Source organism: Ursus americanus, chromosome 14, assembly GCF_024610735.1.
Source record: "Ursus americanus isolate L20-20 chromosome 14, mUrsAme1.1.p, whole genome shotgun sequence".
Lineage (NCBI taxonomy): Eukaryota > Metazoa > Chordata > Mammalia > Carnivora > Ursidae > Ursus > Ursus americanus.
This window is the reverse complement of record NC_142140.1, coordinates 71,064,062-71,076,906: the sequence shown is the minus strand read 5'-3', so window position 1 is coordinate 71,076,906 and position 12,845 is coordinate 71,064,062. Positions and strand designations below refer to the sequence as shown.

Here is a 12,845-nt window from a genome sequence, read left to right as displayed (position 1 = left end):
CACCTGTCCAGAGCCCCTTGGCTTGGGGACTTCCGTGGCCAGGGACAATCGCTGGCCCAGATCCCAGGACCTGGCCTCTCTCATCACCTCCCCTCTCTCTATCCCAGGCGGGCCGCAGTTCTAAGAGGCAGCTCTTTCTTCTCCCTGGAGGCCTTGAACGCCATCTCAAAATCAAAACATGCACCGTACGTGAGGGAATGTTTCTGGCAGGCAGGTGCTGGAGGGGTGGGGACACCCCGGCCTCTGGGGTGGGCTCCCAAGGGTGCTGAGTCCCTGTCAGGGCAGGACTTATATCTCAGGGAAGCAGACCGAGTCTCAGAGAGGTGAAGAGTCATACTGCTGAGAAAAAATTTGAACCTTGAGTCTCTCAGACTCCAAAAGCAGTGCTCCTTCCCCGCATGAAGCCGATTCTCAGTCCTCAGAGGACCCTCTGGATCCCTGCAGAGGCCCTAGGAACTCTGTGCTTGGCCTCCCAGAGCCTGGGCCAACTGGGAGGACGGAGATCGGCTCAGCTGGCCCAGTCTCACCCTTCCCTCCCTCCAGGTGGCCCTGGACGTGGTGGAAGAGATCTGTGCCGAGATGGCTCTGAAACGCCCCGAGGCCCTCAGCGAGTATGTCATCTTCGTTGTCACCAACCGAGGTGAGTGGCCAGGAGGACTGGGGACTCTGGGCCCAGCCTGTAAGGCCCAGGTCCGATGCCGCTTCCTCCAGGAAGCCCCGGGCTGCCATGAGTAAGAACTTCTCTGTGCCACCGAGCACCCCCAGCTCCGGATGTTGGTCTTGCCTACCAGACCGGAAGTTCGTGGAGGACAGCGGCCTGCTCAGCGGGAGCACGTGGGCCCTGCCCTCAAGGAGCTCACATCCTGGGAAAGTTTCCTTGGGTAGACCCTGGGTTCCGGAACCCACCACGCACGTGTTGCTTCCTGTCTCTCAGGCTGTAACAGTGGTCTCGCCTGGCCCTTCTCACGCGGCCAAACCCCTTCCATCTGCTGCCCACGCTAGACCGTGGTGTCGCCTCCTGCCACCTGCACCCAGCTCTTGTCACTGCTGCCTGGGTTCTGAACTGTGTGTCCTTGGCCCTGCCTGCCCTGAGTTTGGCTAAGACGAGGGGCGGTGGTAACAAAACGGTCCTCATTACTGACATTTATGGACCAGATATGGTGTCCTAGGCATGGTTCAAAGCATTGTAATTGTAAAAACTCCTGGAGGGGGTCCATTTTTCAGTGGAGGTTAAGGTCACAGAGTGGGTATTTGAACCCGGGCAGTCTGGCCTCAAGAGTCTGGATTTTATCATCACGCCACACCCCGTCTTCGGTAAGATGTTACTGAAGAGGTGGGACGGGGAGCAGAAAGGTCAATGCAAGAAGGAAAAACTTACACCTTCCTCACAGACTCGGATGCCCTCATTGCCGGGCCCCAGTCCTCCCCACCCCCCACCCCTTCCAGGAGCCTGGCAAGGGGTCTCTCCTGAAGGAGTTCTGTAGAAAGGCACCCGTGGGTCTCATGATCGGCGGCCGGTGGTGCTTCTCCGTGTCCCCAGCCTCCTCTGGAAAGGGGCTGGGCTTCCTCGGAGCATAACCCAGGGTACTTCCCGAGACCGAGGTGGGCTGTAGCTTGGATTGGAATTATTGCCACCTCTGGTCATCAGCATTCCCCAAACACAGGGCACCCTGTTCCAGACATGTGCTCCTCTTTGGGGAGGACGCCACGTCCTGGAGCGGGGAGGGGCCTTGGCCGGGCTCCGCACACACGCTCTGCGGCCGCCCCCCGCTCTCCACAGGCCAGCACGTCTGCCCGCTCAGCCGCTGCGCCTACATCCTGGATGTGGCCTCGGAGATGGAGCAGGTGGGCGGTGGCTACACGCTCTGGTTCCGGCGTGTGCTCTGGGATCAGCCACTCAAGTTCGAGAATGAGCTCTACGTGACCATGCACTACAACCAGGTCAGCACATGTGGGCTGCTCTGCTGCTCTGGAACCTTCCACGCTCCCCTGGGTGAAGTCAGACGCCACCACCTTGGCATCTGAGACCTTCCCAGCTCCAGCAATTCGGGTGCACGCTCAGTTTTCAGAAACCCGGGCCCACTGGCCGTTCATGAACGCTGAGGTGTGGATGTCCACGACACTCGTCCCCGGCCACTGTGGGGACTCCCACGTGGGCTTCAGGGCCACAGCCCTCACTGCTCACCCTCACATGCCTCTCATCCTTCCCCAAAGCCCAGGAAGGTGGCCAGCCACCCCAGCCCAGAAACAAGCAGGACCGGAACTATGAAAAGGGCACCTGCTGATAGCTTCTTCTGAGGCATGCATGAATGCAGGCCTGCCTGCAGCCCCTCACCGGACTTCTCCCCCGCAGGTCCTGCCCGACTACCTGAAGGGCCTCTTCAGCAGCGTGCCAGCCGGCCGGCCCAGCGAGCAGCAGCTGCAGCAAGTGTCCAAGCTGGCCTCGCTGCAGCACCGGGCCAAGGACCACTCCTACCTGCCCAGTGTGTGAGCACCTGCCCCGTCGGCCCCCTTCCTGCCCCCCCTCCCCGACCCAGAGCTGGCCCTCCCGGGGCTCAGCTCCTGCACCAGTGTCTGCTAAGCTGGCTGGGAAGGAGGGAGCGCTCCTGGTCCTGGGGCCGAAATCTTCCACCGCCCAGTGTGAGCTGGGACTCAGCCTCCGTCCACAACAGCTTGCTTCTGGCGGGTCTTCACAACTCAGAGAAAATGGAACGATAAAGCTTTGGGGATGCATGAAAGTACACGTTTCCGTGGCCACGCAGAAAGATTCGGCCGCAGAAATGCTCTCAGCGGTACCACAATGCCAATCCCCGACAATAGGAGATTCCTTAAATAAATCCCGGGTGTCAGGCAGCCTTTAAACGGATGTCCCCAAAGAGGTGATCCATCAGCCATCCTGAGATGTTTGGTCTCAGAACATTTTTACTCTCTTAAAAACAGGATCCCCAAGAGCTTTCGTTTATGTGGGCCGTACTTACCATATTGAAAATTGAAATGGAGAAACAGCTTAAAATATTCCTTGTTTGAAAAATGAGGAGACTGTATTACACGTTAATATAAATAACTATATAATAATTGTAGTTCTAAAAATAGGTGAGAAGCAATTTTAAGTCAAGCAATATAAATTAACATTACTCACTAGTATAAACAACTTCTAAAAAACAACCGTATTTTCCCAAAAAATCGAGTGTGGAGAGTGGCACTGGTTTACATTTTGCCCATCTCTTTACCAACCGGCCTAAGAGAAGACAGGCGGATTCTCAGACGCGCTTCTGCGGTCAGTGAGCTGGGGTCACACAGGTCATGTGGCCTCCGGCAAATTCCACTTGCGCGAGAGCAGGAGGGGAAAGGGCCAAGTAACAGCGGAGCTCTTAACGTTATCAGGGAAATGGCTTTGTCCTGCCAGGCCCTCAGCCACACCCTCAGAAGGCCTGGTATGAATAACAGTAAGATAACGTAGGTCCCTGTGTGTGCGTCCAGGAGCTCGGAGTGCGGTAAGAACTCTGTACTAAAGCTCTTTTGATGTTCTCATCTGAAGCAAAAGGCCAAGGAAGCACGTACGGCTATGATCCCAATCCTGGAAGAAAAAAAAATCACCGAGTTTTACTTTTTGGAAGGCACTTTACATGCATCATCTCAGCTCATCTTTATTTTCCCCTTTACAGATAGGGAAACTGAGGCCCACAGAGGTTACAGGGCTTACTGAAGCTTACCCCACTACTAGGTGGGGGAACCGGGTTCCAAACAGAAGGGACTGGAGTAGGGGGTCTGTTGGCCCGGCGGGTCCAGCCTGGAGCCCTGTGCTTCTCTTCTCCATGCTCTGACCAATGCTGGTGGTTGCTTTGCTCCCTTCACCCCTGTATTTCCCCCACCCGAGTGCGTCTCACCCCTACGGCCTGGGCTTCCCCTTGGAGATCAGGGCTACAAAGGACTAACCCACCTTGGGTTCAAGCCTCAGCCCCCCAGTTTGTTCCGTCACCGTCGTGTGACCCAGGGCCAGTGGGGGAACTTCCCAGAGCCTCAGTCCCCTCATCCTCGCCCAGGGAGCCTGGGGGTAGCAGCCGTGTGGTAAGGCCCCGAGGGAGCGCGCTTGACAGGCGGCATCTAGCTGTCCAGGGAGGTGCAAAGATCACGCCCGTTTGGCCTAACACCTGCCCTGCAGTGAGGATGACTGAGCCCGCGTGCAGAACGAGGTGGACACTCAGGACCGCTGTCCCCTCCGCACACAGGCGAGAGGTGCAGGACTACATCCCGGCCCAGCTCTACCGCACCATGGCCGGCTCGGCCTGGCTCAGCCTGCTTGGCCAGCACCGGCAGCAGACGCAGGCGCTCAGCCCCCACCAGGCCCGTGCCCAGTTTCTGGGTAAGTCTGCGGCTGGGGGAGGTAAGCCAGGGGCGCTCTGCTGAGGAGGGGGTCCTGGAGGGTGGGGATGGAGGCACTGTTTTCTTTGCACAAAGGCATTTTCGGTGCTAGCTGAGCCAAGCACCTGCCTGGAGAGAACATCTTTCTAAAACGTTCACCAAGGCACGGCCGAGGCTCCGGGCGGCCCAGGGTCGTCGGGAGGGCTGGCGAGGCAGAAGGAGCCCTGGGGTGACGACCCACATGCTGGACCAGCCGAGGGAAGACGCAGCCTGACCGACCGCCTCCCTCTCCCCACCCCAGGCCTCATCAGCGCCCTGCCCATGTTCGGCTCCTCCTTCTTCTTCGTCCAGAGCTGCAGCAAGGCCACGGTGCCAGCCCCCTGCATCCTTGCCGTCAACCAGAATGGCCTCAACTTCCTCAGCACCGAGACCCACGTGAGTGGCCTGAGCCGGGCCCCGCCCCTGGCCCCCTGTCCTCTGAGCGCCCTCCCTCGGGGGCTGAGCTGTGCAGCGGGGGAAGCCAGCCCCAACACACCTCGCACCTGCGTGACCGCAGGCAGGAGCTTTGCCCTGCTCTGAGCCTCCCGTGCCCCATCTGGAACATGGGTAACCCCAGCAGAACCCACCCCACGGGGCTGTCGTGAAGGTCAAATGCAGCCGGTGAGCAAAAAATAGCGCCCGAGTCTGGTCCTGCTCGCCGGAGCAGTGGCAAGAAACTGGTTTCTCGCGGGTCTGGAGGCCCAAAGCCAGAGAGCAAGATGCTGGTAGGGCTGGTTTCCCCCCGAGGCCTCTTTCCTTGGCCTGTAGGTGGCCACCTTCTCCCTGTGTCCTCACATGGCCTTTTCTCTGTACACACGTCCTCGGTGTCTTCGTGGTGTCCAAGGTTCCTCTTCTAAGGACACGGGTCGGATTTGAATTGAGCCCATCCCGACGGTCTCATTTCAACTTCGTTTCCTCTTTCGAGGCCTTCCCTGCAAATACAGTCACACCCTAAGGGATGGGGTATTAGGACTTTAGTGGAGGTGATTCTAGGAGACGCTGGAATGAGGAAGTGAGACCAGGAAGAGACATCTCACACACCTTGGGAACACACCTTCTGGAAGGGTGTGAGAGCAGCAAGTTCCCGCTGTGGGAACTGGCGCTCAGTCCAGGGTGGGAGGGCCCTGGAGACAGCCTGGAACACGACCCTCGGAGGATGCTGTCTGTTCTGGGGGCGAGGGAGCTGGGGTATCTACCCACCATGTCGCCCTCTGTCACTAATCGTGGCATTAAGTCCCATTGCTCTGGCTTTCCGGGCACGGGCTTGGGGTTTGCTCCTGGGGGTGGAAAGAAAGCTCCAGACAGAGGGGCAGATGTTAAGAAGCAGCTTTGACGGGAAGGTCAGGGCACCACTGGCATCCACTGCACCCCAGATCCCAAGCCTTCAGAACGGTGCCTGGCACAGTGTAGACGGGTGCATCAATATTTGTGGGATTAGTTTCACAGGGGGGAGGAAACAGAAGTCCAGAGACGTAAAGCAACTTGCCCTAGGTCACACAGCAAGTCTCTGGGGAACTGGTACTGTAGCCTGGGTGTCCTGCCTCCTACTGATGTGCTCTGCAGGGGAGAGGTAAGGGTGGGTGAGACTGTCCCACCCACAAGCCTGGCTACTCCCGTCTCGCTCCAGGAACTGATGGTGAAGTTCCCCCTGAAGGAGATCCAGTCGACTCGAACCCAGAGACCCACGGCCAGCTCCAGCTACCCGTACGTGGAGATTGCACTGGGGGATGTGGCGGCCCAGCACACCATGCAGCTGCAGCTGGAGCAGGTGGGTCCAGCCCCGGCACCCAGAGCTGTCACCCAGCCCCTCCCTCGTTCATTCCACCCACCAGGCTCTCTGCTGGGCCTGCCTCCAAGGTAGGTCGGGTCCTGGCTGTGCCCCGGGGAGCATACCGCCCAGTGCTGGGGACAGAGCTAATGCATCTAGCCCCACTGAGCATGGAACTGTAGGTCATGAGGGGGTCTCTCAATGAAGCATCTTAGTAGTGGGCTCATGGGAAAGGGCCCAGGTTATTTGCAGAATACTGAGGAGTTTGATGGGGGAACTGGGGAGACACAGGGGAGCGGAGGTCTTCAAAGTCTTTAAATGTTAAGCTAGGAATCTGGGGGCATTCTCCTGAGGGCACTAGGGAACCAGAGAAGGTTGGTGAGAGGGCAGGGACACAGGAAGTGTGAGGAAGCTCACCTGGACTGAGGCTTGGAAGATGGATGGCGAGGCCTGGGATTGCGGGTAGAGAGGGTGGGGTCCCCATGTGACAGGGAAACTGAGGTCCTCCTGTCCTATATAGTCCCATATTTGCAGCAACTGTGGCTGCTTCTTAAATGGCATGGCTGACCCCTAGACTCATGTCCAAGTCTCACACCCCTGGGGTGAGAGTTGTCACCCCACTGTAGAGAGAAGATTGAGGCCCAGGGGAGGGGCGGGACCAGGGCTAGGGGCTATAAGTGTCTGCCCTTGCCAGCCTTCCACACCCCCTCAAGATCTGGGCCTAGGACCAGCCCCCACACAGGGCCTGCCTTGGAGGGGCTGACCTCCCAGGGCAAGAGGGAGGGACTCTCACCACCCTAGCCCTGCCTCTGAGGGACACAACAGAGTGCTTTTGGCTCCATGTACCCCTTGGAGAGCCTGCAACACAGGACTAAGTCCCCGGTCTGCTTCCCACCATGCCCCAGTCCTGCTCCCACCAAGCTTACCCCAAGCCCTGGCCTTACTTTCTGGCCTGCTTCCCAGAACCTTCCTCTCTGAGCTCACACCACAGTGAACCTACCTTCTGCTCCTTCTTGGGCTCCTTTTCCACTGCCCCCGCCCCTGGATGATGTCTAAATGTTGCCAAGTCTGAGCCCCTTGCCTGGCACCCTTTCTGGCCCTGAGGCAACCATCTCTGCTGTGACAGCCCCCATATTTCTGTCTCCTGCCCTGACCCCTCATCATCTTCCCTGGAGACCAACAGGTCTTACCTGAGAACCTTCCCAGGCACACAGGCCCTAACCCAGGCGCCCTTTCCATCCCTGTCGCCTCCTCTCTCTGGCTTCTGCTCTCACCCCTCTCCCCTCTTCTCGCAGCCCTAGCCTCTTCCAGCTCCCTGATGCCAAACTTGCCCTAGCCTCTCTGCCCCAGACCCCTTGCACTCACTGTCCCCTCTATCAGGAGTGCTCTTCCCTGGTTCATTCCAGGGCTCTCTCCCTCCTTCCCCTTGGGCCTCCTACCACCTGGGTTCAAGTCCCCACCACCTACCTACCAGCTGCGAGGTCTGGGGCAAGTGGCTTCATAGCTCTGGCCTCAGTTTCCTCGCTGGTGAAATGGGGTGTAAAAGTGTCTGCCTCAATAGGGACACCTTGGGGACCAGAAGGGCTAAGATGCAGGAAGCTTTCAGGACCGTGGCTGGCACATAGTCACGGCTTGGTCAGTGTCCTTTCTCTACCTCTGTCAGAGCAGCTGCCGTGGCTCCTGGGAGATCCCTGCAGGGATGCCACTGCCACCCTGGTCTGAGAGCCACACCCAGGTGCATTTTCCACAGTTCTCTGCCGCCTCTTCCTCCCCACCCCATCTGGGAGCCCTGAGGCTGGCCCATGGCTTATTCTTGGCCCTGGGTGCCAGGTGGTAACCATGGGAACACATCACTGGACACTTACCACTTATCGACTAGATTCCTATTTTTTCCATTAAAAGGTTTACACGTAATAAAAGCTCACGGAACCCTCCCCGCAGCCCTGTGAGGCAGGCCCCGGGAAACTGAGACCCTACTGATGAGGCCGCTGAGGCTCGGAGCGGTGAAGTCACCGGCCCTAGGTCCCACTGGTCACACGCGGCAAAGCTGGCAGATGTGCTCGGTCTCCTGCTTACTGACCCCTTCCAGCCGGGAGGTGGGGACAAGGGCGGCATCCACCAGTCCTCTCCCAACCTCGTCTCACCCCGAGGTGAGAGCCGGGGAAGCGTCGTTGGGCGTGTGGCCTCTCACTGTCTCTCCTGCAGGGCCTGGAGCTGTGTCGGGTGGTGGCTGTGCACGTGGAGAATCTGCTCAGCGCCCGCGAGAAGCGGCTCACGCTGCCCCCCAGTGAGATTACGCTGCTGTGACCCAGCCCCCGGCCCTCCAGCTGCTCTCTGCCAGAAGGCTTGCTGTGCGGCACCAGGGGAGTTACGGGGCCTCTCTGGGCCAGTGACCCTGGAAGGAGCCAGACCCTTGGTGGGGAGACCAAGGTATGGCAGAACGAATGACCTCAGTTCCCCGGGAACCCAAGAAGACAGCTCCCGATTTGGGATGGAATTGCAGTGTGCAAACTTGGGTCAGATAACAGGAGGAACTTCCGGAGGCTGGCCCATGGAGCCTGGGGTCAAATACCCAGTATGGGCCCGGCCCCGACTCGCCCCTGTGGCAGAGAAGCCCCACACGGATGGTCTGGTCAAATGGGACTTTGCATTTGGTTTACCAAGGGTCTGATGTTCAAATCTGCCTCCAGTTCTACATCTCAGCCCCTCACATGTCCTCCTCAAGTGCTCCCCGCACTGCTACTCAGCTTGGATTTGTGACCCTTGGTCATGTCTGTGCACATAAAAGGTGTGCCTGGCCGCCATTCCTCCCTCCACACAGTTGCTGAGTAGCTGGAAAAGCAGCCTAAGGGAGGAGGCAGGAATTGGAGGCCTAGCTGTGCCCCTGACTCACTGCCCATGAACAGACTTCCAGCAGAGACCTCTGTCCTTACCTCTCCCTGCAGACCCCATCCCCTAACTCCACACTCCTTAGGCTGCCCCAACCCCAGGCCCCCATCACTGGATGGCTCACACAAGATTTGAGGGGGGGGGAAGTAGAGGGAGAGAGAAATTTCACATCAGAATCTGGGGAGGAAGAAGTCTGGGAAAGGCTTCCCAGAGAATGGGATACTGGGGTTGGGTTTTGAAGGATGGGTAGGAGTTTGCTAGGAATAGATAGAGGAGAGGGGAATGAACATTCCAAACAGAGAACACAGTGTTCGTTCCCTACTGTATCCCCTAGAGCCTAGGACAGTGCCTATCACAGAGTAGGCACTTAAACAATGCTTGTTACATGGATGAAAGGATAAATAAATAAATGTTGATGGAAAGTGCTGGTGCTTTCGGGAACTTAGGGAGGAGGGAAGCACTAGGCTTGGGAAAAGAAGGCTGGATAGGTATGTAAGGGTGTGGTGACGTGGTGGTGACGGGCGGGGAGAAGTTGGTAGCTCTAGGGGGTCAATCAGGCTGTCCTGAGATAGGGAAGGTCAAGGAAGAACCCTTCATGCATATGCCATGGGGCTGTCCCACTTGCAGCACCGTCGGGTTGGCTTCCCCCAAAGCTGCCCCACTGAGAGGAGTCCAGTGCCCTTAGCTGATTTGGGAAGCGAGGGAAGCGGAGGGAGCCAGAGAGAGTGCATTGTCCATCAGGCTACCCCTGCTGCGGTCAGTCTGCCCAGGAGAGAGGTGAGAGGCCTTTTGGGTTTCAGATTCCAGGAGTGCGGCCCCTCAGAAGTGGCTCCTCCAGGCTGAGACGCCCTGCTGATGCGCGTGGCTCCTCCAGGCTGAGACGCCCTGCTGATGCACGTGGAACTGAGAGGAGCCTTCCAGCCCACCCTGGCAAGGCTCCAGATCTATGAGCTGGAAAGGTGGCTGAAATCTAAGTTTTGGGGGTGGTTTGCTACATAGTATTGGACAACCGAAACACCAGAGCTTTGGGATTTGGGGACCTAGCAATTCAAGCCCTTGTAAAAGGAGGTCATATACCCCCAAGGCCGAGTGGAAAGTCAGGGGTGACAGGAGAGTCAGACCCTGCTGTGTCCCTCGGACACCACAGGGGTACCACACTAGGCCCCTCTACCTGGGCCAGGACCTAGAAAGACAGGAACTCCACGTAAGTGTGGGAAGGTCCAGAGCAGAAGGGACCACGCCTCAGGATTCTCAGCCGAGCGTGTGGTAAGAGCAATACGAGAGAAAGGTCTAGGTGGCCTGGGAGCCCGAGACAAGTCAACTGGTAAAGGCTTAAGGTCCCAGATGGGTGTGACAGGATGCACCATATTTGGGCACCAAAAAGTAACCAGAAGGACTTCATGGCTATCCACTATGTGGGACAAGTGGCTAGACTTGGTCAGGGTCTGGTGTCCACATACTCCCCTTGCTGGTTCCCCCTGCCTAGGGGTGCCTCCTGCTGCCCAGAACCCACAAGCCTATTAAGAGAATCTTCGCTTGGTAGTTGAAGGCCTAGGCTGTGGATCCAGAAAGGCCTGTGTTCAAATTCCACGTTTGCTGTTTAGCTGTGTGGCCTTTTGCAAGCCTCTTGCCCTCTCTGAGCCTTCTTTGTAAACGGGAAGCACTGACAGAGGTCTTAGAGCAAATACTTCCTAAGTGGTCATCATTATGTCCAGCACAGGATACAAATGGATGTCCAAGGTAGGGGAAGACGTTTTTTCCTTTAAAAAGCTAATTCTTATCAAGTTTTTTACTCGGCACCAGGCACTGTACATACACCGACCCATTTAACCCTCAAAATACTTCTCCAATGAGGTGGGTACTATTATCACCATTTTATATATGGGAAAACAGGCCCACAGAGATGAAGCAGGTAACCACTAAATGGCCTAGCCAAGATTCGAACACAGGCAGGCTGGCTCCAGAGTTGGTGCTCTCACTGAGGCTCAAAGGGAGAGCTCTGGCTCCGAAAGAGTCAGGAAGGAGCACACGGAAACTTTGGATGAGGGGTCTGGGAGGGGAGGGGTTGTTGAGACGTAGAGAAGAGGTGATCCTCACTTTTGCCTGGGTGAGGGGAGCTGGGCTCCGCAGAGGAGTCTCCGGACGGTTTCTTACGACTGTGAGATGGTGACCTCCCTATCAAGCAGGTGAGCAGAATCCAGTGCCCCCCATGTTAGGGGGCAGTTTAGAGGTAGGTGGGTGCTGGGCTTCTGAAGGGCCTGAGCTCTCACAGGCCAACTGCTCATTATGCAGGCAAGGGGTCCCTGCCAGGCATTAACACAGCACGGCGGAGGCAGGACTGAAGCAGGAGCCCAGGCTGTCTGACCACAGCCTTGCCCACTGCTCACCTTCTCACCACCTGCAGCTGCCCAGTGCCCCACTAGGCTGCATCAGAAAAGGGCTGGAGCCAAACTTACTATAGGATTTGTGCCTGCCCCATTTTCCCCTGCACCTGCTGCTTCTTGGAAAGGAAGGTGGCCCAGCAGGGAGCTTGGGGACAGCACTAGAGTCCCGGGTGTCCAGGATTTCCCCATCTCACAGGCCCTGCTGGCCTAGCCTTGCCCAGCAACGACACAACCCACACCCCCCAACAAAGACTGGTAGGCCCTTCAGTTTGGAAACTGAGACCCTGAGTACAGGTGTGGAATCCCCTCTGCTTAACATACATGACTTCGTTTCCTTCTCACAACTACCAAATGAGGGGGGTTACTAAGGTTATTCCATTTTACAGAACAGAAGACTGAGGTTTAGAGAGGGGAAGTCACTGCCCAGGGTCATACAGCCCGTCGGGAGGTCCAAGAGTCAAACCTGTGTCTGTCAGTCTGGTGGTTTGGCAAGTGGCAGGGGGCGGGGGCGGCGGAGGAGAGGATGCAGAGACACATGGGGTGGGAGCAAAATGGCCAGGGAGGCGAAGCTGAAGGCCGATGCCGAGGCCAAATCACGAAACCAAAGATGCATTTCATTTCAGCGATTATCTGGGAAGGCTGCTAGGGAGGTGAGCTGAGCCTCAAACTATCAAAATGAAGGAGATGGGTGGAAAGGAACTGGCATTTCAGGAGGAAGAAACAGCTTTGGGCGAAGGCCAGCTGGCGTGACAAAGTATGCCTGAGTGAGGCTGGCGCTCGGAGTTCGCGGAGAGGGGAGAGGAGGCGAGGCCGGAAAGGTCTCAAACAAAGGCTCTGAACGCCAAGCAAAACAGATGAACTCGATCCTGGGAGCCACGGGAGGTTTTCGAGAAGGAACCCCTAGCTGGAGACCCGCCCCTGCGCGGAACCGCCACACCTTTACCCACGCCACGCACCCTGTCCAACCGCACTGCTGCAAAACTTTGGAACTGTCCCTAGTCGTTAGCTATGGCTTCGCCTTCACCGCGAGCCCACCTTGTCCCCTCCAGTTTCCTTCTGTCGTTCCCAAAAGAAGCCCCTATACCCATCTCTAACCCGAAAGAAAACCGACGCCAAATCCCCGCGCGTCTCGCGGCTGCGCACGCGCCCGCCGCCACCGGGACGTGACTCGTGGAACGTCCACTCCGGGCGGCGGGGGTGGGGGGCAGGGAGGTGCCCCCTCAGTCAGTCCAGCCTCTGCGGCCGTCGCGGTCTGGACTTAGAGGTGGGACCCGGTGCTCTCGGCCCCACAGTTTAAGAAGTTTCTGCTGGTTTCAGAAGTTTCCTGAAGAGTCTGAGGGCTTTTCTCCGTTGGCGTCTACATTCGGGCACTTACATAGCCACCCATTCACCCTTCAGGGGTC

The 12,845-nt window shown here is 57.6% G+C and overlaps 1 protein-coding gene across 1 annotated transcript in view; it reads left to right on the top strand.

Annotated features, from left to right (window-relative positions):
• MYO15A (myosin XVA) overlaps nt 1-9,472 on the top strand; it is a 34,317-nt gene extending 24,845 nt beyond the window's left edge. The window contains exons 48-55 of the mRNA XM_045778228.2: nt 108-185; nt 544-640; nt 1,781-1,941; nt 2,354-2,487; nt 4,230-4,363; nt 4,664-4,797; nt 6,029-6,169; nt 8,375-9,472. Of these exons, the coding sequence (XP_045634184.2) occupies nt 108-185; nt 544-640; nt 1,781-1,941; nt 2,354-2,487; nt 4,230-4,363; nt 4,664-4,797; nt 6,029-6,169; nt 8,375-8,476 (981 nt within the window). The 3' untranslated portion in view covers nt 8,477-9,472. The remainder of the gene's footprint in view (nt 1-107; nt 186-543; nt 641-1,780; nt 1,942-2,353; nt 2,488-4,229; nt 4,364-4,663; nt 4,798-6,028; nt 6,170-8,374) is intronic.
• Nucleotides 9,473-12,845: the final 3,373 nt, after the last annotated feature.